The sequence below is a fragment of the Somniosus microcephalus genome, chromosome 26 (assembly GCF_052327205.1).
Source record: "Somniosus microcephalus isolate GS21.2 chromosome 26, FLI_Smic_1.0, whole genome shotgun sequence".
NCBI classification, from domain to species: Eukaryota; Metazoa; Chordata; class Chondrichthyes; order Squaliformes; family Somniosidae; genus Somniosus; species Somniosus microcephalus.
The window spans coordinates 7,689,288-7,716,537 of NC_141012.1; the positions used below are offsets into that span (position 1 = coordinate 7,689,288).

The 27,250-nt window shown below is 48.7% G+C and overlaps 1 protein-coding gene across 3 annotated transcripts in view; it reads right to left on the reverse strand.

The window, feature by feature from the left end:
- Positions 1 to 23,237: 23,237 nt before the first annotated feature.
- LOC147100251 (FXYD domain-containing ion transport regulator 6-like) overlaps positions 23,238 to 27,250 on the reverse strand; it is a 47,993-nt gene continuing 43,980 nt past the window's right edge. For all 3 annotated transcript variants that reach the window (XM_085967754.1, XM_085967753.1, XM_085967751.1), the window contains 2 exons: positions 26,599 to 26,644; positions 23,238 to 23,913 (listed from right to left, as the gene is read on the reverse strand). In XM_085967754.1, coding sequence (XP_085823880.1) covers positions 26,613 to 26,644 — 32 coding nt within the window. In that variant the 3' untranslated portion in view covers positions 23,238 to 23,913; positions 26,599 to 26,612. The remainder of the gene's footprint in view (positions 23,914 to 26,598; positions 26,645 to 27,250) is intronic.

Genomic DNA, 27,250 nt, shown 5'->3' on the forward strand with positions numbered 1-27,250 from the left:
GAGGGATTGGGGGAGAGGGAGGGATTGGAGGAGAGGGAGGGCATTGGGGGAGAGGGAGGGCATTGGGGGAGAGGGAGGGCATTGGGGGAGAGGGAGGGATTGGGGAGAGGGAGGGATTGGGGAGAGGGAGGGCATTGAGGTGATAGAGGGATGGCGGAGAGGGAGGGCATTGGGGGAGAGGGAGGGATGGGGAGAGGTAGGGCATTGGGGGAGAGGGAGGGATGGGGAGAGGTAGGGCATTGGGGGAGAGGGAGGGATTGGGGGAGAGGGAGGGCATTGGGGTAAGAGGGCATTGGGGAAAGAGGGCATTGGGGAAAGAGAGGGCATTGGGGGAGAGAGGGCATTGGGGGAGAGAGGGCATTGGGGAGAGGGAGGGATGGGGAGAGGGAGGGATTGGGGGAGAGGGAGGGATTGGGGGAGAGGGAGGGATTGGGGGAGAGGGAGGGATTGGGGGACAGGGAGGGATTGGGGAGAGGGAGGGATTGGGGGAGAGGGAGGGATTGGGGAGAGGGAGGGTATTGGGGAAAGAGAGGGCATTGGGGAAAGAGAGGGCATTGGGGGAGAGGGAGGGCATGGGGGAGAGGGATTGGGGGAGGGAGAGGGATGGGGAGAGGTAGGGCATTGGGGGAGAGGGAGGGTTTGGGGGAGAGGGAGGGGGCAAGGCAGGGAGGGAGGAGTTGGGGAAGGGTGGGGCGTGGGAGAGAGGGGGCTCGGGGGAGGGGGAGACTAATACCATTCCTTGGAATTTTGACCTCCATAATCGGCTTTGCACTTTGATCTGAATCTGGCGACCTGAATTACAACAGATATATTGGGAATGTTATTGACGAACTGCATGCAATATTACAAGGAGTAGGACTGTGACAGCAATGCTGAATCATTAACGGATCTGCTTAACGAGCTGCTAATTACTGTATTCATATTGATTAATAGTGCAATATTGTAACTCCTTATTTTGTATATGATATAAACAAATGATGCCGCAAATCTGGTTATATTTTTCCAGTGTAATTAAACACGATTCACTAATTCTGTGGATTCAGGGCAGTCAGAATATTCACATACTCGCAATACATCAACACACCTCCAAATATTGTCTCAAATTTCCACTGATCTTTAATATTTACAGGGGTAAAGAAGGTGGGGGAGGAGATTGTCACATTAATACCCTCTGTGCAGTGGACACTGTATCACAGGACACATCATCCACCCAGCAACAGAACCATGGCCATCAGTGAGAGCAATGCTTACACTATACACACAGTCAGTGCTGGGACACTCAGTCCTGTTACACACAGTCAGTGCTGGGACACTCAGTCCTGTTACACACACACAGTCAGTGCTGGGTCACTCAGTCCTGTTACACACACACAGTCAGTGCTGGGACACTCAGTTCTGTTACACACACACAGTCAGTGCTGGGACACTCAGTTCTGTTACACACACAGTCAGTGCTGGGACACTCAGTCCTGTTACACACACAGTCAGTGCTGGGACACTCAGTCCTGTTACACACACAGTCAGTGCTGGGACACTCAGTTCTGTTATACACACAGTCAGTGCTGGGACACTCAGTCCTGTTACACACACAGTCAGTGCTGGGACACTCAGTCCTGTTACACACACACACACACACAGTCAGTGCTGGGTCACTCAGTCCTGTTACACACACAGTCAGTGCTGGGACACTCAGTCCTGTTACACACACAGTCAGTGCTGGGACACTCAGTCCTGTTACACACACAGTCAGTGCTGGGACACTCAGTCCTGTTACACACAGTTAGTGCTGGGACACTCAGTCCTGTTACACTCACAGTCAGTGCTGGGACACTCAGTCCTGTTACACACACACACAGTCAGTGCTGGGACACTCAGTCCTGTTACATACACACAGTCAGTGCTGGGACACTCAGGGCTAAAAATTCAGTTTGGGGCGCCAAGCTCGCCTGGGTGCCGGAATTACCGCTGCGTGCGGAGCCACTTGCGCCATCCGGATATTCAGTTTCTGCGCCCCAAATGGAAGCGGGCCGCTAAACGAGGCTTCCCGCGCCCCGCTTGGGGCGCTGAAACTGAATATCGGCGCGCTAAGGGCCGCAGCGCCACACGCTGCGGCACGGCACGCTGCGGTACTGCAGGCCTTCCTCCCACTGTTAAGGGGGAGGTGCCTGCAACAGCGCGATCCCCGCTCGCGAGTGCCGGCAAATGAGCCCGGCACCAAGGAGAAGTGCCGGGCTCTCGGGAAACAGCCGGCAATGCCACGGGGGGGGTGTGTAGGAGGCCGGGGACGGAGGTGCGGGCAGGCGGGCACCGAAAAAGCGGCCGGCCGCACCTCCACCTTAACTAGCGCCACTACCGCCACAGGTAGGCCCCTGTGTACCGGTCGCTATTTGCGGCCGGCGCTGAGGAGGCGGGCGTGACCAAATATGGCCATCGGGGCGCTGCGCACACCGATGACGTCATCGGTGACGGCGCAGCGCTACAGGCTAACGCCGCCATTAGCGCCCCGCTAAATATCGCAGTAGGTGTGGCCAGTGGCGCAAAAGCCACTGAGTGCCCTCTTTGGGCGCAAACTGGTGGCGCAGGCCACTGAATTTCTAGGCCTCAGTCCTGTTACACACACACACAGTCAGTGCTGGGACACTCAGTCCTGTTACACACACACAGTCAGTGCTGGGACACTCAGTCCTGTTACACACACACAGTCAGTGCTGGGACACTCAGTCCTGTTACACACACAGTCAGTGCTGGGACACTCAGTCCTGTTACACACACAGTCAGTGCTGGGACACTCAGTCCTGTTACACACAGTCAGTGCTGGGACACTCAGTCCTGTTACACACACAGTCAGTGCTGGGACACTCAGTCCTGTTACACACACAGTCAGTGCTGGGACACTCAGTCCTGTTACACACAGTCAGTGCTGGGACACTCAGTCCTGTTACACACACAGTCAGTGCTGGGACACTCAGTCCTGTTACACACACAGTCAGTGCTGGGACACTCAGTCCTGTTACACAGCAGTCAGTGCTGGGACACTCAGTCCTGTTACACACACAGTCAGTGCTGGGACACTCAGTCCTGTTACACACACAGTCAGTGCTGGGACACTCAGTCCTGTTACACACACGCAGTCAGTGCTGGGACACTCAGTCCTGTTACACACACAGTCAGTGCTGGGACACTCAGTCCTGTTACACGCAGTCAGTGCTGGGTCACTCAGTCCTGTTACATACACAGTCAGTGCTGGGACACTCAGTCCTGTTACATACACAGTCAGTGCTGGGACACTCAGTCCTGTTACATACACAGTCAGTGCTGGGACACTCAGTCCTGTTACACGCAGTCAGTGCTGGGTCACTCAGTCCTGTTACATACACAGTCAGTGCTGGGACACTCAGTCCTGTTACACGCAGTCAGTGCTGGGTCACTCAGTCCTGTTACATACACAGTCAGTGCTGGGACACTCAGTCCTGTTACACGCAGTCAGTGCTGGGTCACTCAGTCCTGTTACATACACAGTCAGTGCTGGGACACTCAGTCCTGTTACACGCAGTCAGTGTTGGGTCACTCAGTCCTGTTACATACACAGTCAGTGCTGGGACACTCAGTCCTGTTACACGCAGTCAGTGCTGGGTCACTCAGTCCTGTTACATACACAGTCAGTGCTGGGACACTCAGTCCTGTTACATACACAGTCAGTGCTGGGACACTCAGTCCTGTTACACGCAGTCAGTGCTGGGTCACTCAGTCCTGTTACATACACAGTCAGTGCTGGGACACTCAGTCCTGTTACACACACACAGTCAGTGTTGGATCAGGAGCCCAGAACTGTTCTACTAGGTATCGCCACAGGATGGCAGCGGAGGCTCACACTTACTCCAATTGCTGAGGTTGTGTTGCAGTTTCATTCCAGAGGCAATGGGGGCGATTTTGCCAGCCCTGGGGAGGTGGGTATGGAGGCGGGACTGCCGGGAAAATGGCAGATTTTGGGGGCGGGTAGCCGTCCCACGCCGGGTCCCGTCTCCTTGGAGGCGGGAAGGAATTAAAGCCTATTAACTGCCTGTTAACAAGTAGTTAACAGGCAGAAAATAGGATTATCCGCTTTTTGCCCTCAGAAGTGCGGGCTTCCCGAAGGCTCTGAAACCCGCCAGGTCAGCGAGGCGAGTAGTGGGTCTGCGGGGGTCGGGGGGGTAAGTGATGGGTGCAAGAGTGTAGAGGTGAGTATCTGAGGTAAGTGCAAATTGTTAGTTTATTTACCCGAGTTTCTTCCTGCAGGCTTCAGTCAGTTTGTACGCGGAGAGTCTCGGACCTTCGTGTTGCCGATGAGAGATGGCCGCTGCATTCTCAGATGCAACAACCATCTCATTTTCGTAAAAGAAAGAAGGTTGATGAGGTCTTGTATGCAAGAACTGATGATACTGCAGAGAATGTCGGTGTTTGACAGCTTCACAGAGCTGATGACAATTCATTTGTCAAAATTTTTTGACATGATTCGTCATACATTGACGTACTCTACAACTGGCTTTCCCTTAATTGGCCTGCTGAGCCCGCTGGGCGGGCTTAACAAGGTCAATCAAGGGAAAATAGCGTGGGTTGGTCAGAAGTCGATGGAGGTGGGACATCGACCCGCCAAGCAGCAGTCCCGACTCCAATGCGCCCCCATTAACAAAATCGCCCCCAGTGTTTCCGATCTAACAGATTGCCCATGAGAATCCTGTCTGTCTCTTCCCTTAAGTCTTGTTTATCATGCATAAAATGTGTACAAAATGATGAGGGGCCCAGATAGAGTGGAGAGGAAGGACCGATTTCCCTTAGCAGAGCGGTCAATAACCAGGGGGCATAGATTCCTCATCAACTTGCGCAAGAAATTCACCAAGAAAAGAAACTTGTAAAATTGTTGCGTTGTGACAATTATTAAATGTCCAGAACATTCTATTTAATAATTTCCAGATTCCCATCATTCTCTCAGTAGTGTTAAAAGGGAGACACAGATTTGAAATGAACACTGAGGCACAGTATTACGCTCTATAACAAGCTTAAAATTGTACATTAAAAGTCAGGTAACACTCATCCCTCCCACACATTAACTCGATGGCTTTTTAACCCCTTGGTGCAGAAAAGAAGCGGCTCGTTCTGTGGACACTTGACATCAGGTAACAGTGAGGATGGGGTGCAGGGAGAGGCTTCCAATACCCTCGACTCGTGAACACAAAAATAACTATCCGTCCATCACAAGCTACTCCTACGATGACATTTATTGCAGATGTTTTGTTGGGAGCTTTCTCCTGTTGATGGGTGCTGTGAGGATCGACTCTCCTGCCCACAGCATGTATCTGAAAAAGGAGAATAATTACATATTACATGCTTAGTATTACACAGACTGTACAGCACAGAAACAGGCCATTCGGCCCAACTGGTCTGTGCCGGTGTTTCTACTCCACACGAACCTCCTCCCACCCTCTTCATCTCACCCTATCAGCAGATCCTTCGATTCCTTTCTCCCTCATGTGTTTATCTAGCTTCCCCTTAAATATATCGATACTATTCACCTCAACCACTCCCTGTGGTAGCGAGTTCCACATTCTCACCACTCTCTGGGTAAAGAAGTTTCTCCTGAATTCCCCATTGGATTTATTAGTGACTATCTTATATTGACGACCTCTAGTTCTGGTCTCCCCCATGAGTAGAAACATCTTCTCTACGTCGACCCTATCGAAACGTTTCATAATCTTAAAGGCCTCGATCGGGTCACGCCTGAGTCAGGGAGGCTCAGTGAGTAACATAGACTTCACTACAATTTAAAGTTGTAATATAAGTGTCACATCACTGTTAGTGACTTTTGTAACTTTAATAGTCTCTACATCCCCTTTAAGAGGCTTGTTGCTGTAAATTAAACAGGCTCCAACTTTGAAAGGAGACCTCATGGCACTATAAGATACTGAGATACCAGGTGCCTTGGGACATTTTTCTGTGTTAAAGATGTTACATGAATATGTTGTTGTTGTCTGACGAAGACTGATTGATGAAGATAATGATTAATGATTGATTTATATGATTGTGATGATTGAGTGATTATAATGATTATTGATTATACTGATTGATAATGATTTATGATGATGAGCGAAGTAGAGAAAGTTAACCCGGAAGTGCTTTCAGACACACCGAGGCAGCAGGAGGAGGGTCAGAGGGTCAGGGCTGTAGAGGAAAGAATCTGAAGCCATCAGCACAGCGCTGGTGCGGCTCCTCCTGGGGTACTGGGTACGATTCTGGGCACCGTGCCATGAGAAAGACACACCAGGCATTGGAGAGGGAGCGGCGAAGGGCAACTAAAACTGGGAGCTGGGATTGGACAAGCGAGTTAGGAGAGACTGCGGAAGCTGCGAATGTTTATACTGGAGGAGAGAGGCTGGAGGGTGATCTTACAGAAGGATTCAAGAAAAGAAAGTTTAGATTGAGATACTTCACGCAGCAGGCGGTGAATGTGTCGAATGGACAGTCCAGGGAGGGGGTGGGGGCTGAGTCTATCAGCAATCTCAAGACAGAGCTCCTGAAGAGGGATCTGATGGTGGGATACGAGAGGTGCCATGAGATGTGATGTTTCCCAGAGACTGGGACCATTCCGATGGAGCGCAGTGGTCTTTTTTGGTCATGTCCATTCCAATGTTCCTGTGTAATAAGATGAATGACCAGTTAACCTGTATTTGGTGATGTTGGTTGAGGGAAGATTGCTGGCCAGGACACTGGGAGAACTCTATCTCTTCTTTGAATAGTGCCAAGTAATTAATTACATGAAGTGCTTTGGTACGTTCCTGATAAGATGCTGATTAAATGAAGGGCTTTCTAGATCACAAAGAAAAACTGTCACGGGATTGACGTACCATCTTCTAGATCTCATCCTCCTTCTGGGACCTAAAGGGAACAATCACAAAGAGATTGACAGCAGCACTTCACACACGTGTGGTTAGTAAACATCTTAAAAAGCGAGCAAAATAATCTTTAAATAATACCGTTTGGGTGTTTTGCCTCTGCATCGAAATTTCCTGCCTGCAGTAAACAAAGGACACAGAACATGAGCTGTTTATAGTCGTACGGTGATATTGGGCATCTGTTCATTCAACCAGCCACCTCAGCCCTGAGCGCTCACCTTCTCTGAACCCTGCCTGTCTCAGTCATCCAGAAAGGAGCTCTCTATAAAATGGATATGTCTCTGAAAGTAAATGGACTAGAATTTATCCAGCTGCTCTACTTTGTGTAAAGGTAATAGGACCAAAGCAAATGTTACAAGCGATATCTGGGCATAGAAGTGTTGTACAGTGTTCTGTGTGGTTTTTTATTCATTTATGGGATGTGGGCGTCGCTGGCAATGCCAGCATTTATTGCCCATCCCTAGTTGCCCTTGAGAAGGTGGCAGTGAGCCACCATCTTGAACCACTGCAGTCCGTGTGGTGAAGGTACTCCCACAGTGCTGTTAGGGAGAGAGTTCCAGGATTTTGACCCAGCGACGATGAAGGAACGGCCGATATATTTCCAAGTCAGGATGGTGTGTGATTTGTAGGGGAACCTGGAGGTGGTGGTGTTCCCATGTGCCTGCTGCCCTTGTCATTCTAAGTGGAAGAGGTCGCGGGTTTGGGAGGTGCTGCCAAAGAAGCCTTGGCGAGTTGCTGCAGTGCATCCTGTTATGGTACACACTGCAGCCACGGTGCACCAGTGGTGGAGGGAGTGAATGTTTAAGGTGGTGGATGGGGTGCCAATCAAGCGGGCTGCTTTGTCCCGATGGTGTCGAGTTTCTTGAGTGTTGTTGGAGCTGCACTCATCCAGGCAAGTGGAGAGTAATCCATCACACTCCTTGTGCCTTGTAGATGGTGGAAAGGCTTTGGGGAGTCAGGAGGTGAGACACTCTCCGCAGAATACCCAGCCTCTGACCTGCTCTTGTTGCCACAGTATTTATGTGGCTGGTCCAGTTAAGTTTCTGGTGAATGGTGACACCCAGGATGTTGATGGTGGGGGATTCGGCGATGGTAATGCTGTTGAATGTCAAGGGGAGGTGGTTAGACTCTTTGTGTGAAGTGATGTACACAGCGTTCTGTGTGAAGTTACAAAATGACCATTCTTATCTCCACTAACATTTCTCAGATTAGAATGTATTTTGGCGCCTTAACGTGGTGACATTTCAATGGCTGCCTGGAAATTCCACTTCCTTTGCTAATCCTTAAATCAGGAATGTGAGTGAAGTTGTTGGGATTGTGAACTCACTCAGGATAATGGCTATTCCCACGAAGAATGCAACAAAAGCAAAGACCAGGCCCCCTTTCCGAATAGTTTCATAATCTGCGTGTAAAGGGAAAAAAGATTAATTCATTTCTAAAGGAACCTGGTCACTTGTGTGAACGTCTTCAGGTACTTATCAGGAACAATTCAAGAGTAATTTATGTGCAGAGTGAGCATCAATATGTGTATTCGTGTATTTGTAAGCACGTGTGTGAGCGTGTGCGCCAGTATCTGTGTGTGTACATGTGTTTATGTGCGTCAGCCGTGGCTCAGTGGGCGGCTCTCTCGCCTTGGAGTCAGAAGGTTGTGGGTTCAAGTCCCACTCCAGAGACTCGAGCACAAAATCCAGGCTGACACTCCCAGTGCAGTACTGAGGGAGTGCAGCACTGTTGGAGGGGCAGTACTGAGGGAGTGCTGCACTGTTGGAGGGGCAGTACTGAGGGAGTGCTGCACTGGTGGAGAGGCAGTGCTGAGGGAGTGCCGCACTGTCGGAGGGGCAGTACTGAGTGAGTGCTGCACTGGTGGAGGGGCAGTGCTGAGGGAGCGCCGCACTGTCGGAGGGGCAGTGCTGAGGGAGTGCTGCACTGGTGGAGGGGCAATGCTGAGGGAGCGCCGCACTGTTGGAGGGGCAGTACTGAGGGAGTGCCGCACTGTTGGAGGGGCAGTACTGAGGGAGCGCCGCACTGTCGGAGGGGCAGTACTGAGGGAGCACCGCACTGTCGGAGGGGCAGTACTGAGAGAGTGCTGCACTGTTGGAGGTCCTGGCCAATATTTATCCCTCAATCAACATCACACACAGATTATCTGGTCATTATCACATTGCTGTTTGTGGGAGCTTGCTGTGCTCTTCAAAAAGTACTTCATTGGCTATGAAGTGCTTTGGGACGTCCGGTGCTCGTGAAAGGCGCTATATAAATGCAAGTCTTTCTTTACCTGTGTAATTGTCGGCACGTGCCAGATTGTGTACGTGTGCTGTCCCGTTTATTGACAGTGAGTGATTAAAATATAACTTTAGTGGCTAGTGTAATAAACATAGGCAGAGGTGTCCATTACCTATAGTATTGGGGGAATGTTTCAGAAAGATAAGCTGTTAATAAAACTCCTCAAAGGTTCAAGAAAAGTTAGGTCAGGAAGTCTTGTTTGAGAAGTATCTTTGGAGTGAACAACAAGAACGGTTTATGTAAATAGACGGTTCTCAATGGATTCAGGAACAGTTATAGGATGAGGTCGTATCTGTGACACATTCCTTTGATGTAGGCAAACTGAGGTGTGTAAAGGAGCATGGTTTTCAAGAGTCAGTTGGAGAGCTTGAAAGATAGAGAAACCAAAAGCTACTCTCTGTGTATTGTATAGATTGATCACCCGTGCTGTACATGAATAAAGTTTGTTCTATATACTCCACCACCCAGTGTCTCGTGCGTTCTCGGAGCGTGTCGTTGTGAACCAGAGCAGGAAATAGGTTGACTAACAGTTGATCCAACATAAGGCGATAAAAGAACAAAGACATCGGGGTAGATTTTAACTTTCAGAGAACTGGCAGACATCAGGGTAGATTTTAACTTTCAGAGAACTGGCCACAGCGAATCAATCGCCCGTTTTACCCTCCGTCCGGATTGTCCTTTCTATCAAAGTCGACAGAGAGAAAGATTGGGCGGGGTTGTATAATGGGCGACCAATCTAAGAGACAGAAAGCAGAGAGAGTGGCGGTGAATGTTTTTTTCAGATTGGAGAGAAGCACGCAGTTGTTGCAATCCGGAACGCACTGCCTGAGAGGGCGGTGGAAAATCAACATTTCATTGTGCAGTACACACGTCTGCTGCATATATGACAAATAAAATTGAATTGAAGCAGGTTCAACGTTAGCTTTCTTTCAAAAGGGAATCGGAAAGGAAAAATTTGCAGGGCTATGGGGGGGAAAGGCGGGGTTGGGGGCAGTGGGACTAATTGGAGCTCTTTCAAAGAGCCAGCACAGGCACGATGGGCCGAATGGCCTCCTTCTGCGCTGTAAGATTCGATGAAGTTGCCACTCTGCTCATGCGAAGAAGCTCCTTCCATTAGAACCTGTTCCCTAATATAAAGTGACAAACGAGATTCATCCGACTGAATGAATTGTATTTTGAAGTGTCCTAAATCACATTTTTGGAAAAAGGAGCAAGTTTTTTTCTCAGCTGGGTAATTTACTTACGCAATTCATTTTTAGATTTTTTTTGCTCTCTTGCCAGAAAGATTTTAATCCCCCGCGATGTTGTCTCTCGCTATCCTGGAGGCAGTGGACTGGTGGTTGCTTGGTAACGGCAGGTGGGGGAGGGGAAGGGGCGGTAGCCATCTTGTTTTTCAAGGTCATGAAAACTCGTCAAATGATGCAAAGAACAGTTTTAAGCGACCCAGAAAAATGAAAAATCTTCGCCACTGCCTCGCTCCGAGTCTGAAAGGAGGTCACTGGGAGGCAGATGACGTGCGGCGTGACCCCGTTTTATCCCTCGGGTGCCGTGCATTCAGAATCCACCTCTGGTTGCCAGGCAACGGTTGGGGTGGGCCTGCTGGGAGTTGAAGGCCGGCGGCCGTTTCCCAGCAGGTTCCGAGCGGCCTTGTGCCTCCTGTGGGGGAGAAGCTGCCTCAGCTTCTTACGGTGGAAGAGATTATACCGCAAATCTGCTGCCAACAACATTGCCGAACTTTGTTGTTAAAAACTACACAGCAGCTGGGCGCACCGTCGTGTAAGTGAGGCGGCCGCTTTCTGATTCCACACAGAGATGTGTGAGCTCCTGTCAAGACGTTTCAGTGCATGCAAGGCTTGGAGTTGCCTTGGTTACGGTTCTGCATGGCTCCCAGCTCACGATCCGGCCTAGTTTCCTCACTTCCCACCAGCCCCTCTCGGTCGCCGTGCTCCACGCACGACCCGAAATAAGAGGACAACCCGGAAAATATTGCCAGAGGTGGTAGCTTTCTGAATATTAACATTAAATGTCTTAATCTAAATGTACACTCTCGGGAGCCGCAAGCCTACATTTAGTTGTACTGCACTTGTGCACTAACAATGACAATAAAGTTGATTATGATTATGATTTAAAAAATCATCTGTTACAGGGACACCCTGGACATTTACTCAGCTTGTTATGTTACTGAACCAAACACTAGTACGATAGCAAAATACTGCAGATGTTGGAAATCCGAAATAACAACAGAAAATGCTGGAAAAACTCAGCAGGTCAGGCAACATCCGTGGAGAGAAATTTGAGTTGACGTTTCGGGTCGAACCCTTCTTCAAAACTGGAAAGAAAAGAAAACAGATCGAAGGCAGGGCTGCGATCGGACAAAAGAAGTGAAAGAAACAAAAGAGCTAGACGAGATGGTAATAGGCTGAGATTAGGTGTAAAGTGTACTGGCAGGGCAAGAGATCGCTGCCAGGGTTGACCGTTCCCCGTACCGCGTTGAACCAGTTTAAGAAAACGTGAAGCAGTCATTTTGGAAATCAGAAAGAACAAACTAGGGGTTGCCAACCCTCCAGGAATGCCCTGGAGTCTCCAGGAATTAAATATTAATCTCCAGGACACTGCTGCCAAACAAAACCCGGGTAGAAAAATCACAGGGAGCATTAAACAAAATTGTGCTTTTTTCATTTTCGTTGGAGAATACAGGAGGAGGCTACAAAAGGCTGTTTGACCTGCGGGACGGTGGGAGATGGGTGGGTCATGTGATGGAACCTCCAGGAAGAGGTCCAACCAAAAGTTGGCAACCCTACTTCAAAGAGATCACTTCTCCCCACCACCCCCAACCCCGTATACTCTAGGAATCCTTGCATGAAGCACTCAATCAAGAACTCACCGTACGTAAAGCGAGCGTCAGATAATTCGTCTGCAAAAAAAGAGAACAGAAGGGACCCAGTTAGACGATGCCATGATATTGGAGAATGCTCCTCCCTTTTTCTTCCAATGGTGATGCCTCACACTAGCTCAAGGCCACGTACCGGTGCCCTGCCCAACTGACTGACCTTCACCGATGAGTTTTACACAGTGACTGCCAGTCGGCTATTCAACCAAGAGGTTGGAACCTCAGTGGAGCCCAATCCTGTCCTCAGCCGACATCCCCACCTGCACACCTTCCAGCAGGGGCATAGGTTAACGTTCGTGGGCAGGAGCTTTGGCTGGGGGGGAGGGGGTTTCCTTCCCCTATCCAATTACCACCTTCCCAACTGAGATGAGTTAACTCTGCACAGACCGGGATTTGGATCTGCGAATTGGGAAGCTCCCTAATTTGCATCTCTTAGCATCACACGCATTTCCCCACTGAGCCACAAAGGGGAGTCACAGGGTCGGATGTTTTAATCAACAACCCCGACCCTCGCTCCCTTGCTGCCTGCCCTCTGACCTTTGACTCTGGGCTCGGCCTTGGGTGTCGCGTAGATTCCTTATTAATTCATTTTAAGAACATTTAAAAATAACTAATTTACAGCTTTGGTTTGCGGCCAAGTCCTTCTGAGATCTAGGGGCCCTGGTAGGTTTAAGCCAGGAGATCAAGGGGTCGATACAGATGAGGAATGTCATTTGGTCCAAACTAGTCCTGGCTTTCTGGCTTCATTAGTCCACCTGGAAAATAGTTCCATGTGTGCTGAACAGCACACCACCAGCGTAGCACCGATAACGTAGTAAAACGTCCCAGGACGCTTCACAGGAGCGATTATCAGACAAAAATTGACACCAAGACACAGAAGGCGATATTAGGACAGGTGACTAAAAGCTTAGTCAAAGAGGTAGGTTTTAAGGTGCGTCTTAAAGGAGGAAAGAGAGAAAGAAAGATTTGCATTTCTATAGCGCCTTTCATGGCCTCAGGATGTCCCAAAGCGCTTTACAGCCAATGAAGCTCTTTTGAAGTGTGGTCACTGTGGGAAAGGCAGAGAGGCGGAGATGGACCTAGTGAGTGACAGCAAGAGACAGATGGAGAGAGAGAGATAGTGAGTGAAAGATGGTCAGAGATAGAGTGAGGGAGAGGGTGACAGAGATAGTTAGAAACTGAAAGAGACAGTCGGGGAAAGGCAGTGTTAGAAACCCCCCTGAATCCGTCTATAAACAACAGCTTAATGTTTCGGTTGGAGCCTCTCTGTCAGAACGCTGCTCTGGTGAAGGATCACACCTGAAGCATACGAACGTATGAAAGTGTCGGATAGGAAAAGACCGGCTTGGTCCATCCAGCCTGCCCCATACCACCCACCGGGAGAGGGTAACAAACCAGGTAACAAACCCTTGCCAATTAGGGGGAAAAAATCTGGAAAGCTCCTCTCCGTTCCCTTTAGGTGATCGAACGAGCCCAGGAGACCATATCGACCCTGACTTATTACAGGTACCTTTGTCACGAGCCTATCGTCTGGTACCTTATCAAAGGCCTTTTGAAAATCCAAAGGGGAAAAATTTGGTTTCGCCCATTTTGGGGCTAATATCGGCTGGGTGCAAAGTTTAGCGCCCGGCGCTAATTATCGCCTCTGGCTGCAAAATTCACCTCTATCGCCCCTGGAGGTGATTGGAGTGCTAAATCAGGAGCTACACACCTCTCTTAAGGCGCTAATGTCGGGGAGCGAGGCGCTACCTCAGAACGCTACCGAAGCTCAGGCGATGTCCGTTACCATGGAAGCCAGACAGACTGGCACCATCCAGCTCTTAAAGGGGAGGGGCTATCTTGCTGGCCAGCCACTCCCTGCTCATTGCAGCCTTGAATCTCGGCTTGGAGAGACCTCGAAAGCAATTGTGTTGGAAGCACTAATGGATAGGCCCAGGGAAAGAGCTCGGCGCTTAGGAACCTCTAAAATGGTGCTTAGGGCCAAAACTCCTTCGGACAGCGTTAAATCTCTCCAGACGTCTCTCCCTCTCAACCTGCATGTACCAAAAATTTTGCCAACAAGAAAAGGCAAGAAGCGCCCGCCTTTAAATAGCGCTCCCACAGCCCCTTCCCGACTTGAAAACGTTCCCCTCTACCTGTCGTTCCAAGCGGCAGGCGCTAAGGCAGGGGACGCAACTCAATATCTGGTCCGGGGCGTTGCACACTTGACTGACGTCACGATCTGCGGCACAGGAGACCGTGACAGAAGTGTTTAGCGCTGCTGCAAAACGACTGGTCAATTTTGCGTGCAGCGCTAAGATCGGCATGCTCGGGCGCTAAGCCCTTAGCGCCCCCCGGAGGCGCTAACGGGAGGCGCTAACCAACTGAATTTTCCCCCCCAAATATTTTACATCTACTACATTACCCTTGTCTACCCTTCCTGTTACTTCTTCAATGAATTCAATAAGGTTGGACAAGCATGATCTTCCCTTTTGATACCTACCTCTTGATTACAGGATATCGACCTCAATCTGTCTTTTCTCTTTCAGGTGCTGTCCCGGCTGCTGTCTGGCATTTGCAATCTGGTTCGTAGCTACTTCCCGCTCCCACCCCTGTCCTGGGCATACCCCACCCTCCCTCATCCTAGCCCTGCCGAACAATATCCACCTTATTAAGTGAAATCCAGACTTCTAACGGACAGATTTTGACATTTATCTTAGATTACCCACCGACACATAAAAATGTATGTACTCACCGTGCGACATGGTGCTGGAAGGATGTACAAGAGAGAGAGAGAGAGTCAGCGAGCAAGTGTAGCAGTGGATGTTCTGCCTATAACCCCCGGGCGGGTGTAAGACTATGTCAGACAAGAATAAATTAAACATTAATGGGCTGGGTAATGTTCATCCCAGTCACACGACAGCTGTTAGAGAGATGTACTGCGTTGGAGACTTCAGTCACATGAAAAACCTGCCCAAGTTCCTCGGCTGCTGCAGGAACAGAACTCACAGCAGCAGACTCATTAACCTGCAGTCTGGAGTTTCGAGCAAGCGTCTAACCAGGGACCGAGGAGGCGGCAAACTCCAGAATTCCTCCTGCTCCCCGTTTTAATTATTTGCCTGATTTTCCCCTCTCCCACTTTAAAAAAAAAATTAATTCATGCCACGTGTCGTGTGCAAGGCCGGCATTTATTGCCCATCCCTAATCGCCCTTGAGAAGGTGGCGGTGAGCCGCCTTCTTGAACCGCTGCAGTCCGTGTGGCGAAGGTACTCCCACAGTGCTGTTAGGGAGTTATACATTGTCGTAGCGGTTTGATACAACTGAGTGACTTGCTAGGACATTTCAGAGGGCAGTTAAGAGTCAACCACATTGCTGTGGTTGTCTGGTGTCACATATCGGCCAGACCGGGTAAGGGCGGCAGATTTCCTTCCCTAAAGGACATTAGTGAACCCGATGGGATTTTACGACAATCTGATAGTTTCATGGTCACCATTACTGATACTAGCTTTTTATTCCAGATTTATTCAATGAACTGAATTTAAATTCCCCAGCTGCCGTGGTGGGATTTGAACTCATGTCTTACATTAGATTCATTAGCCCAGGCCTCTGGATCACTCGTCCAGTAACATAACCACTATGTTACCGTTCTCAAGGTGCAGAACCCACACTGGCTTTATCGATCCCACCGGTGTCAGTCAGCCCCTGGTAGTCCGGGCAGCCGGGCATCCGTGAGCCAAGGCAGCGAGCATCGTCAGGTCAGGCCATTCGACCACAGGGGGCATCGTTGCTGAATCCAGTCCTAGCCCTGCCCAACACCCGGCCACCCATTTTCCAATGGGGGAGGTCACAGGATAGTGTCAAGGAGGGAGTTCAGGTTTATTCTTCTCTCTTCACCCCAGGAGATTGACCCCTCCCCAAGGCCACCAGAGGAGATCAGCGTACTCCACACACACCAGTAACTGTTTAAGGGGAACTGATGAGGTAGAGAGAGAGAAACTATTTCTGCTGGTTGGGGATTCTAGGACTAGGGGGCACAGCCTAAAAATTAGAGCCAGACCTTTCAGGAGTGAAATTAGGAAACACTTCTACACACAAAGGGTGGTAGAAGTTTGGAACTCTCTTCCGCAAACGGCAACTGGTGCTGGGGGTCAATTGTTAATTTTAAATCGGAGGTGGATAGCTTTTTGTTAACCAAAGGTATTAATGGATCTGGGGCAAAGGCAGGTATATGGAGTTAGGTGGCAGATCAGCCACGATCTCATTGAATGGCAGAACAACTCGAGGGGCTGAATGGCCTCCTCCTGTTCCTAGGTTCCTAACTGAACCTGGAGAGTGGCTGTATGTAATTAACCGCTAACCTTGTGTCCTGGGCATGGACAGTTGTCCCTGGGCTGGGTTCACACATCTCCTAAAGGCCAAGTCGGATGATTTTTGTTGTTGTCAAAGAAGATAGTGCAAGAATTATAGGGACTTCAGGGTGAAGACGCAAAGCAGGTGGTAGCTGATCATACATCTCCTGATTCTCTTCCACCCTTCCCATTGTACATTATTACTACCACAACAGGGAGTGGTTGAGGCAAATAGCATAGATGCATTTAAGGGGAAGCTAGATAAACACAGGAGAGAAAGAAAGACTTGCATTTCTATAGCACCTTTCACAACCACCAGACGTCTCAAAGTGTGTCACAGCCAATGAAGTACTATTTGAAGTGTAGTCACTGTTGAAATGTAGGAAACACGGCAGCCAATTTGTGCCCAGCAAGCTCCCACAAACAGCAACGAGATCCTGACCAGATAATCTGCTTTAGTGGTGTTGGTTGAGGGATAAATATTGGCCCCAGGACACCGGGGAGAACTCCCCCCAGCTCTTCATCAAAATAGTGGCCGTGGGATCTTTTACATCCACCCGAGAGAGCAGTCGGGGCCTCGGTTTAACGTCTCATCTGAAAGACGGCACCTCTGACAGTGCAGCACTCCCTCAGCACTGCACTGGAGTGTCAGCCTAGATTTTTGTCTTCAGGTCCATGGAATGGAACTTGAACCCACAACCTTCTTGAACTCAAAGGCGAGGGTGCAACCAGCTGAGCTACTGGCTGACACTTCCACAGGGAGAATGGAATAGAAGTATATGCTGATGGGGTGAGATGAAGAGGGGTGGGCGGAGGCTCGTGTGGAGCAGAAACACCGGCACGGACCAGTTGGGCCAAATGGCCTGTTTCTATGCTGTAATTACGATGTAATTATTGGGTCTTGTCGACCCATGTCCAGATTATTTTGTCTCTCATATCTTAGATCAGTCTTATAAGTAAGTTCCACCTCCCTGTACCTTCGAGAGTATCTATTATTGCAGCCAGGCTTTTGGTCACATACCTCACACAACCTAATAGAAACTCCTGTCTGATAATTGCTTGTTTAATCCTTCAAGCTGCTCCTTAAAACCTACCGCTTTGACCAAGCTTTTGGCCACCTGCCCTAATATCTCCTTATGTGGCTCGGTGTCAAATTTTATATGATAACGCTCTTGTGAAGCACCTTGGGAAGTTTTACTATGTTAAAGGCGCTATATAAATACAAGTCTCTCTTTCTCTCCGTGGTACGTACTCATGCCGCCAGTGGTCCCGTCTCCTCTCTCGGGTGGATGTAAAAGATCCTGTGGCACTATTTATAGAAGAGCAGGGGAGTTCTCCCCAGTGCCCTGGTAAATAGTTATTCCTCAATCAACGTCACTGAAACAGTTTAATTGGTCATTTATCTCATTGCTGTTTGTGGGAGCTTGCTGTGCACAAATTGGCTGCCGCGATTCCTACATTACAACAGTGACTACACGTCAAAAGTCATTGGTTGTCTGTGAAGCGCTTTGGGACGTCCTGAGGTCGTGAAAGGCGCTATAGAAAGGCAAGTCTTTCTTCATCCCTTCACCCATCACATGCACTTTGAGTGGGACTTAAACCCACAACCACTCTCGCTTCTGAGTCAGAAGGTTGTGGGTTCAAGTCCCACTCCAGAGACTTGAGAACAAAATTCTAGGCTGACACTTCAGTGCAGTGCTGAGGGAGTGCTGCACTGTCGGAGGCGCCGTCTTTCGGACGAGGTGTTAAACTGAGGCCCCGTCTGCTCTCTCAGGTGAACGTAGAAGATCCCATGGCACTACTTCAAAGAAGAGCAGGGGAGTTCTCCCCAGTGTCCTGGGGCCAATATTTATCCCTCAATCGACACCTAAAACAGATGATCTGGTCATTATCACATTGCTGTTTGTGGGAGCTTGCTGTGCGCAAATTGGCTGCTGTGTTTCCTACATTGCAGCAGTGACTACACTTCAAAAAGTACTTCATTGACTGTAAAGCGCTTTGTGGCGTCCGGTGGTTGTGAAAGGCGCTATAGAAATGCAAGTCTTTTCTTTCTCTCGCACCCTCCTCTGTTGTTTTTTCCTCTGCGATGCGCACATTGTTCTCCCAGTTAATGGCTCATTACTCATTTACTGTTCCGTCTCTCGCCTGTGACACTAATAGTGATGCTCTGTTAATGGAAGTTTCCACTGATGACTGTTGTACTAGTCGCATCAAGGTCAATCCGGTGCTGCACGTCAAAGTATTCGATGAGACTACCCCGTCTACAACCCTGCTTCAGTCCGCTCCATCCTCGGCGAACTTGTTCTGCTTTAGCAGGCATTTGTACATTTCCTGTGTGAATAGTGGGACGTCTATAAACCACCTCCCCAATTATCCGCCTACCTATTATGCACCATGACGAGCCTTGCACAAGACGCTGTTTCAGCGCACAGCTCACCCCACACCAGGCTCCTCCCACCCAACACACAGCCCAGCTCCGAGTCAGTTCCTATTATTTGCATTGTCCTCGTCTTCATTCCCATCCCTGAGTTTTGCCGTACTATACAAGACAAAAATTTGGGAAGTCTCGATTTTCTGCTGATTCCAGGGGGGTGTGGTAGTGGAGCGCTTACGTTGCTGGACGAGTAATCCAGAGAACGCGAGTTCAAATCCCACTCACGGCCGTTTGAGAACTTTAAATTTAAAATAATATCTGGGGGTAATAAGCTGGTGTCAGTAATGGTGACCATGAAGCTGTCGGGTTGTCGTAAAAACCCAACGGGTTCACTAATGTCCTTTAGGGAAGGAAACCTGCCGTCCTTACCCAGTCTGGGCCTATATGTGACTCCAGTGTCACACTAATGTGGTTGACTATTAACTGCCCTGTGAAGTGGCCAAGAAAGCCAATCAGTTGCATCAAACCGCTACAAAGAATAGACACATAGGGGGGAAAATTCAGTTGTTTGCGCCTCCCATTAGCGCCTTAAGAGGGCGCTAATGGGGCGCAAAGCAACTAGCACTCGGGCGCGGCGATGTTTGCGCCGCTCGTGAAATTAACTCGACATTTTGTGGCGGCGCTAAACACTACCGCCACGATCTCCTGCGCCGGCAGATCATGATGTCAGTCGAGTGCGCAACGCCCCAGACCGGATATTGAGTGGCGCCCCCTGCCTTACCGCCTGTCGCTAGCAACGACAGGTTGAGGGGAGCGTTTTGCAGTCAGAAAGGGACTGGGGGAGCGCTATTTAAAGGCGACCGCTTCCTGCCTTTTTTTGTTGGTGACATTTTTGCACCACGCATTCTGAGAGAGAGAGAGAGAGACTTCTGGAGAGATTCAACGCTGTGTGAAGGAGTTTTGGGTACTGAGCAGCACTTTGCAGGTTTATTTTCATTTTCCCTTCCTTGCTTCGCCAGCGCTCTGAGGTAGCTCCTCGGCCTTTGCGCCTTAAGACAGGTGTGAAGCGCCTGATTTAGCGCTCCAATCACCTCCAGGGGCGATAAAAGCCAAGTTTGCCGTCAGAGGCGATAATTAGCACCAGGCGCTAAACTTTGCACACGGCCGATAATGGCGCCCCAAACAGGGCGATACAGAATTTTTCCCCCACATAGGATCTGCTAGATGAAAAAAGACCAAGGTCCATCAAGTTCGCCTTCTACCATTCTGGTAGTCACATGACACAACGATAATGGAGTTGTTGACCAATCACAGCGATCAATCTCTATCAATGAGTCTACAACAGACCCAGACATGAGGCGAGGAAAACCCCCAGTGGTGGAGAGCTTTGGGAACCGAGCACGCTGCACCCACCACATGTAACTGTTCCAGTTACTCATGTACTGGATGCCAACATGTTATTTTCTGAAAGAATAACTGCAGTGGTTCAAGGCAGCGGCCCACCACCACCATCTGAGGACAAGTAGAGTTGGGCAATAAATGCCAGCTTTGCCAGCGACACCCACATCCCGAGAAAGAATAATAAACACTTACCCACCAGAGACACTCCCTCCATTGTGGCAGATGAAGGCGGCTCCATTCTAGTTACAGAGCATCAGCACATCCAACTGTCCAGTACATTATCCCCCCGCCCCGCCCCGCCATTGGAAGCAAAGGCTCCATCTCACTCTGATGACCCCGCTCTGCATAGTTGACAGGGTGAATTATTAATGAGTCTGTAACAAGCGGTTTCTATTAATGATTGAGCATTTGATTGTAGATTACCCACCGTTTGGGGCAAGTTTTGACCGGAATATAACTGGGAAACGACCTCAGATAAAACATCCCCAGCACGGCTTCGTATAGAGAGCAGCATTATATTGGCATTATTGACTGCGTGCTTCCGTGATTGGACATGTTGCACCTATGAAAAGCTCTTTAAACTTCCCCCTTTGATATTTTGACGCCATTTGCTAACTTTGCCCATTTTTGCTTCTGGTGAGCAATGCTCATCCCTATCACATTTCATCTTCTACATTCCCCACTGTTCCACGACACTATTTTAACTCGTTCAGTGGACCCCTGGCTGCCTCCGCAGATCAGATCCAGTGTCCTCCCACCCACTATAGCCCTGGTTCGCAATGATTCACGAATTCGACCAGTTTGCCCAGAACATCTAGATCCAGGTTGTTAATGAAGCTGTTGGGTTGTTGTAAAAACCCAACTGTCTCACTGGCACTGGCTCAACTATGGAGGCACCGAGTGTGTGCTTAATGTGAGCAGAAAAAGGACTTGCATTTCTATAGCACCTTTCACAACCTCAGGATGTCCCAAAGCACAATGAAGTATTTTTTGAAGTGCAGTCACTGTTGTAATGTAGGAAACACGGAAACGCACTGGCGATTCAAGCAGTTTTTTTTTAGATATTTAAAATGCATGGCTGGCAAGGATATTGATTATTATGCGGTATCAGTCTACTTTTTTCTGAGTACTGTGAAGAATAGTTCTGATATGGAGAACTATAAATACAGATATACACAGAGCTATTAACATTGTATACAGGTAGGTATATTCAAATCAAACGTCTTTTTTTGCAAAATGCTACAGTTTAAAGTACAATCGTAAAAAAAATGTGGATTTTGAATCCTTAAAAAAAAATTAAGAGTTAGCAAAAAATGACTCCATTTTATACAATTATATAATCATTTTTGGTTGCTTGTTTTTTTTCTAGGTTGTGTAATTCTTACAGCGTTGTCATGTCCTGGAATTGCTTTTGTAATGAGATAAGGACCAGATAATCTGATTTAATGATAGTGGTTGAGGGATAAATATTGGCCAGGACACTGGGGAGAACTCCCCAGCTCTTCTTCAAAATAGTGCTGTGGGATCTTTTACATTGGGCCTCGCTTTAATGTCCCCTTATAAAGGCACCCTGTCCCACTGGGAGTGTCAGCCTAGCTTTATGTGCTCAAGTCTCTGGAGTGGGACTTGAACCCACAACCTTCTGACTCAGAGGAGAGGGTGCGACCCACGGAGCCCCGGCTGACAACACAGTCTACACTACAACCACATCCTAGCTGGGCAGTCCCCATGCCGAGTGTGAAATTCCAATTTGTGCATTTACCCCCTGTACACCAATACTGGTGCACCATACAACCACACAGTGTGGCTTTTCTTTATTTTTGGGCACTTGTCCTGGTAAGTTCAAGGATGTTCTGGAGGTTTATCTTGGTCTCTTACAAAACCTAAGAAAGTAACACGAAAACCCTGGATAGGCCGGATAAACAAGCGGAATATTTGCACCCCTCCTGTCTGACTAATCTAATCCCCTGCTGCAGAGGCAATGGGGAATTTCACTGGGAATTTCCTCGGGATCCCTCCTGCTCCTCTGCCGTAACTTGAGCGAAAGTTTGGTGGGAACCAAACAGGCTTTCCGTCAAAGTTACGGCGCCGGAGCCCGAGAAGCTCCACACGGATAGTCTCGGTGTTGGTGGCAAGAATCCCAAGGTGCAAACAACCGCTAAACTCATCAATGAAGTAACACAATGGCCAGGCCCCTGGGCTTTACACAAAGGTGTGTAGGAAGATCGCACGGGGCAGTGCCGCAGCGTATCAGGAAGCCCTTTTCAGTGCTTTACTCCGCACTGGATTTCCCAGAACCAATCAAGCTAGGCTAGACTTCGACAATGTAGGCATGTTGGGAGAAAAGACATGGAAGGGCAACTAAGTTAATAAATGGAGTTGGGCACCTGAACAGTGAGGGTAGATTCCAGGTAGCAAAAGCTGTTAACATGGGGGGGGGGGGGGGGGGGAAAGGCAGCCTGAGGTGACCTTATTGCAACAGGAACATTAGGAACAGGAGACAGTCACTGGGGAGAGAATAGAAGATCATATTGAGCATATTTGAGTTCTCTGGTACAAGTGGTGTAAGGGGAAGGATGTTCAAGCGCTCCCTAAATTTTCTATGATTTGTTTAATCAGTCCACTCCTCCTTTCAAAAGAACCCACCTTAGATCAGTTGATAGAAACCAGGGATGTTCTTCCAGAGCTGGTCAGTCCCACAATTCGACCAGTGAAAACCCATTAGTTAGGCTCCCACTTCGAAATGGTCACCAGGATATTGCAGTGAATAGTGGGCAAGTTATTGATCGACTAGTGACTATAACCAGTGCCTGGACTGCATGCTTTAGAGTTTTTGTCTGCCTAGACTGTCATTTGCTTAATTTGAATTGTTAGATTAACGTTTCTTATTGTGAAATTCCCATTTGAAAATTAGACCTTTTGCAGCGGTTTTTTTTGGTCTGGGAAACCCGTTTCCAAACATAACTAAAGACAAATCCTGCTTATGCCAATACCCATGATCTAAACCAGACCCAAACAAGACAAACAACCGTCAGTTCAGCCCAGTTTCGTAACTCCTTCCTTTATTCTTCTGGGTATCACCAGTCTCATTTATTGATTATTTTAAAATATATACAGTAGTCCTTTCTCACACCAGCACCTCGACTGTGAGTGGAAGTGACTTTAAAACAAGCACACACACAGCGACACGTAGTGTTATATATCAATATTAAATACACTATGGCACACAGAGACATCACTGCAGCAACACGAGATTGTGAAGGGCTGATACTAACTGAGTTGCACTCATCCTCAGCTGCTCACACGTGTTTGCCCAGACATGCTCACATACGTGAACACGTACATGCACACACACACACACACACACACACACTCACAGATCCATGAACACACCCACCCACGGTTACAGAAGCACAAAGACTGGAAAATATCAAACTAACACAAACGCCACTTACTACCCGACAAAACTACACATCTTTGGGACGACCAACACAAAGCGGAGTACGACAATCCTACGTCACAGCACAAGAATCGGACATCATTTACTGATATCCGTATTTATATATTTTAAACTCAAGAACCGTGAAGCAATCTGAACGAAGGCTCGAGTCTCCGAGCAGCGAGCGTTGTTGGGAGTGATGTCGTGACTCTTCAAAAGCCTGTCAAAGAGGCAACGATTTCAATGGCTTCAGGTCTCTCATCGATTTCTTCCTAGCAGGACAAAGCAGAGATAAGTGGTACTTAAAATAATTACACATTAGGAGTTGGCTTTGCTAACTTTTTTTCTTCTCGTTCTCCTTCGGCCATTGATTTGTCCCCCCCCACCCCCCGCCCTCGCCCAAAGGTGCTCCCTCCTGGCTGGGGAGCAGTTCCACCAGCTTGCTGGTGGCCCTCCATTATCTCGATGTGTGGCCCATTCTCAAGTGCTGGCCTCTAAATGGACAATACAGCACCAGGCAAAAGGGAGCGAGTCGTTCCTGTCTGGTACTGTACGGCCAGCCTGTGTCTTAGTGTCAGCTCCTGTGCAGTTTATACTTGGAATAAAGAGAGACCGATTCGCTCCCATCTTTGCAGATAATACGTAGAATTTACACCCTTCGGACCAACTAGTCCATGTCAGTGTTTATGTTCCACACGAGCCCTCCCACCCAATGGTGCTGTCATTTTTTTTTTTTCGGCCCTCGTGGCCCATTCAAATTACTGCGCATGCAAGATTTTTCTATTGAAAAACATAGAAACATAGAAGATAGGAGCAGGAGTAGGCCATTCGGCCCCTCGAGCCTGCTCCGCCATTCAATGAGATCATGGCTGATCATCCAAATTCAGTACCCTGTTCCTGCCTTCTCCCCATATCCCTTAATCCCTTTAGCCTTAAGAAATATATCCAACTCTTTCTTGAATATATTTAAAGACTTGGCTTCAACCGCCTTCTGTGGTAGAGAATTCCACAGGTTCACTACTCTCTGGGTGAAGAAATTCTTCCTCATCTCTGTCCTAAATGGCTTACCCCTTATCCTTAGACTATGACCCCTGGTTCTGGACTCTCCGACCATCGGGAATATTCTACCTGTGCGGCCGCACAGCTTACAGGGAACATTGCTCCCTCCCTATGTCATCTAACCCTATTTGCAGAACCTTCTATTCCTTTCTCCCTCATGTACCTATCTAGCTTCCCCTTAAATACATCTATGCTAGTCGCCATGTGGTACCACTCCCTGTGGCAGCAAGTTCCACATTCTCACCGCTCTCTGAGTAAAGAAGTTTCTCCTGAATTCCCTGTTGGATTTATTAGTGACTATCTTATATTTATGGCCCCTAGTTTTGGACTTAAGAACATAAGAATTAAGAGCAGGAGTCAGCCATTTGGCCCCTCGAGCCTGTCCCACCATTCAAGAAGATCATGGCTGATCTTCTACCTCAACTCCACTTTCCCGCACTATCCCCATATCCCTTGATTCCCTTAATATTCAAAAATCTATCGATCTCGTTCTTGAATACACTCAACGACTGAGCCTCCACAGCCCTCTGGGGTAGAGAATTCCAAAGATTCACCACCCTCTGAGTGAAGAGATTTCTCCTCATCTCAGTCCTAAATGGCCGACCCCTTATTCTGAGACTGTGACCCCTAGTTCTGGACTCCCCAGCCAGGGGAAACATCCTCCCTGCATCTACCCTGTCAAGCCCTGTAAGAATTTTATATGTTTCAATGAGATCACCTCTCATTCTTCTAAACTCTAGAGAATATAGGCCTAGTCTACTCAATCTCTCCTCATAGGACAATTCCCCCATCCCAGGAACCAGTCTGGTGAACCTTCGTTGCACTCCCTCTATGGCAAGTATATCCTTCCTTAGGTAAGGAGACCAAAACTGTGCACAACTTCTTTATGAAGCTGCTCCTGATGGTTATTAAATGCCCCAGGAAATATTGGCAGGACATGTATATAACTCAACGGTGTTAAATTCCATGATACGGTCACTGTATATAGGTAGGTACAGACAGATCTAGCTTCGGGTATAAATATAAATTTATGCATTGTACTAAAGCGGAGGATGATCCAAGGTGGCCAACTCAACCCCTGCTTTCTTAAGCCTTTGTGATAGTGGCCCTGGGATCTTTTATGTCCACCGGAGGGCAGCCGGGGCCTCGGTTTAACGTCTTATCTGAAAGACGGCACCTCCGACAGCGCAGCGCTCCCTCAGCACTGCACACAAGTGTCAGCCTGGATTACGTGCTCGGGTCTCTGGAGGGGGACTTGAACCCACAGCCTTCTGACTCAAGAGGCTGAAACCGTTACCCACTGAGCCAAGGCTGACCCTTTCCCATCACCTTAACCCTAACTGGATCGGGCTTAACCCTAACTGGATCGGGCGGGCCCTCCCTTCCCCACAACCAGACCAGTACCAACAGCTGAAAGATTCACCTTCAACTCCTGTTGACTCGTCGGACAGTCTGCGATATTCAGGCACCCGACAGTCAGGGCTCAGGGACAAGTGATTGTTTATATATAGACTGAGCCATGCTGCTCCCCAATCTGGGTCAGTCGCTTGTTTTCTAACCTGTAGTGTGTCGGAGCAGCTTGACATTGCAACAGTGCCTACACTTGAAAAGTCCTTCATGGGCTGTGAAGCACTTTGGGGCATCCTCAGGTTGTGAACGGCGCTAGATCAATGCCTGTCTTTCTTTCCTTGATCTGACTTGCATCTGCTGCCTACCTCGCCTGGCTTGGCGGTTGTATGGGGAATCTTGGGCTTGCTAACCTCTTGGTGGCTCTACCCTGAACAGTGCCACTGAAAACTCCGCCAGCTGAACAGGAGTCCTCCTGGGGAATAAAATGGCATCAAACGGTGCGAGCGGACAAGAGACGGACAGGTAGATGAGTAGAGTATGGGTCTTACATGATTGGTCCTCATCAGTTCTCCGCCTTGGCTGCTGCTTCCGTTGCTGTGACCAAAGAGAGAGAAACAACAATGTTTAACGTGACGTCATAACAACAACGTGGTCAAGTGCTGAAAGAGGAGTAGCTGAAGCTTTGAACCGAATACCTTCTACCTCCCCCTCCCCACCCTCAAGCCTGCATTCCTCCCCCTACTCGATATGGACTGTTCAATTCAAGTGAATATTCAAGACGTGTTTGCGGGCAGGTGTGGAAGAATATTCCTTCATTGTCACACTCAATTGGAGATGCACAACCTGCAGTATATGCCAACCTCCCAGATCTCCGTAACCTCCTCCAGCCCCACAACCCTCCGAGATCCCTGCACTCCTCCAATTCTAGCCTCTTCACTCCACCATTGGCGGTCGTGCCTTCAGCTGCCTGGGCCCCAAGCTCTGGAATTCCCTCCCTAAACACCTCTCTCCTCCTTTAAGACGCTCCTTAAAGCCTAACTCTTTGACCAAGATTTTGGTCACCTATCCTAATATCTCCTTATGTGGCTCAGTGTCAAATTTTGTTTGATAATCGCTCCTGTGGGACGTTAGACTATGTTAAAGGCGATATGTAAATGCAAGTTGTTGTTGTATGACTGCAGTCGGGAGGTCACCAGAGTG